Source organism: Centruroides sculpturatus, unplaced genomic scaffold (genome assembly GCF_000671375.1).
Source record: "Centruroides sculpturatus isolate CEXI.00-Female unplaced genomic scaffold, Cexi_2.0 scaffold202, whole genome shotgun sequence".
In the NCBI taxonomy this organism is placed as follows: domain Eukaryota; kingdom Metazoa; phylum Arthropoda; class Arachnida; order Scorpiones; family Buthidae; genus Centruroides; species Centruroides sculpturatus.
Window position 1 is genome coordinate 26655 of NW_019384441.1, and position 1511 is coordinate 28165.

General features: G+C 29.6%; 1 protein-coding gene across 1 annotated transcript in view; it reads right to left on the bottom strand.

Annotated features, from left to right (window-relative positions):
- Window positions 1–314: 314 nt before the first annotated feature.
- LOC111620156 (serine/threonine-protein kinase PAK 3-like) overlaps window positions 315–1511 on the bottom strand; it is a 6579-nt gene continuing 5382 nt past the window's right edge. Inside the window, exon 4 of the mRNA XM_023362025.1 lies at window positions 315–1013. Coding sequence (XP_023217793.1) covers window positions 353–1013 — 661 coding nt within the window. The 3' untranslated portion in view covers window positions 315–352. The remainder of the gene's footprint in view (window positions 1014–1511) is intronic.

The window sequence follows — 1511 nt, forward strand, 5'->3', positions numbered from 1 at the left end:
AAAATTTACAAATTCATAAAAATGTAGTATCAAATGTATAAAATGATTTTATATCAATACTCTTAATATAGAATGACAATTATCTAACTAAATACTGAGCTCAAAATGTTTTTGGGACGTTCATGTTAGAAACACGATATATACAAAATTTTATATGCAAATTGACTAGTATAGTTTGCATTTAAAATTTGATGAGTTCAATTATCTTCATTTATCTTTTCTCACCCGATAACATGATCACATTTAAGTACATAAAATATATTAAAAAAGAAAAAACTTTTGATAATACATTCAAATTATTATGGACTTAACTGTTTTTTTTTTTTTTATAAATCATTTAATTAACAAATTCTTATTGCTTATTTAATAGCTTTTTTGCTGCTTTGATAAATGGTACGAGAGTTGATAAGCTTTCGGCCTTCTGGAGAAATGGATGATTAAGCAACTCTTCGGCCGTAGCTCTTTCATTTACGTCCACTTCTAGACATCGTTCAAGAAATGAAGTGAGTTCGGCTGATTTGTTTTTCCTTTTTATTTCTGGTTGACCGTTAGTGGCAATCAGATAAAGTGCTTTTAATGGTGCTTCTGTAAGATATGGAGGTTCTCCTTCAGTCATTTCAATAACCATGATTCCTAAACTCCAAATATCAACTTTATTTCCATATTGCTTTCTGGTTACTACCTCTGGTGCCATCCAATAGGGTGTTCCCACCATGGTATCACGTTTTTCGTCACGAGAAATTTGAGCACAGAAGCCAAAATCTGTAATTTTTACCTTGCCGTCCATGCCCAATAATACATTGTCACTTTTAATGTCACGATGAATGATTCCTTTGGAATGAAGAAATAACATTGCCTTTAATGTTTCTCGACAAATGGCAGCCATCTGTCCCTCTCCCATGACAGTTTCCGTCACAACATCAGTCAATGCACCACCTTCTAAATATTCCATTATTACCCAAAGTTCATTTTTTACGAGATAACTATCCACATAGTTCACCAAGTTAGGATGCCTGTAAAGTTTTAATAAATTTTTTACTATATATGTAACTTAATTATTATCTAAAGGAATAGAAATACTAAGACAAAAATAATCTAGAGTATAAAAATAAACCATTCCATTAAAGCATTTAATTTTATGTTACAATAGTATTTGTATACAAGTGCTTTCAAATTCATATCCATCCTCAGGAACCCTTAAAACTTTCAATCATCATTAACATATTAATGCATTATAAATAGTCAGGATCAGTTTGTCTTTTGGACTTTCATGACAACTTTTCTTTTTCAGCAAAACTGCTTTACTCAACAAATGTTTTTGGCCTTTTTTATAGCACAAAAATTTTAAATAATATTTTTATCTTATAAAAAAGGCTGAAAGTATTTCTGCTGGATAAGATTTATTTGTGAATTTTAAGTTGTCATGACTATGAAAGATGGATGAAATTCCTTAAAGAATTTAACATTATATATTACATATACATTAAAGTGCTTATTTGATGAAGGGCAAT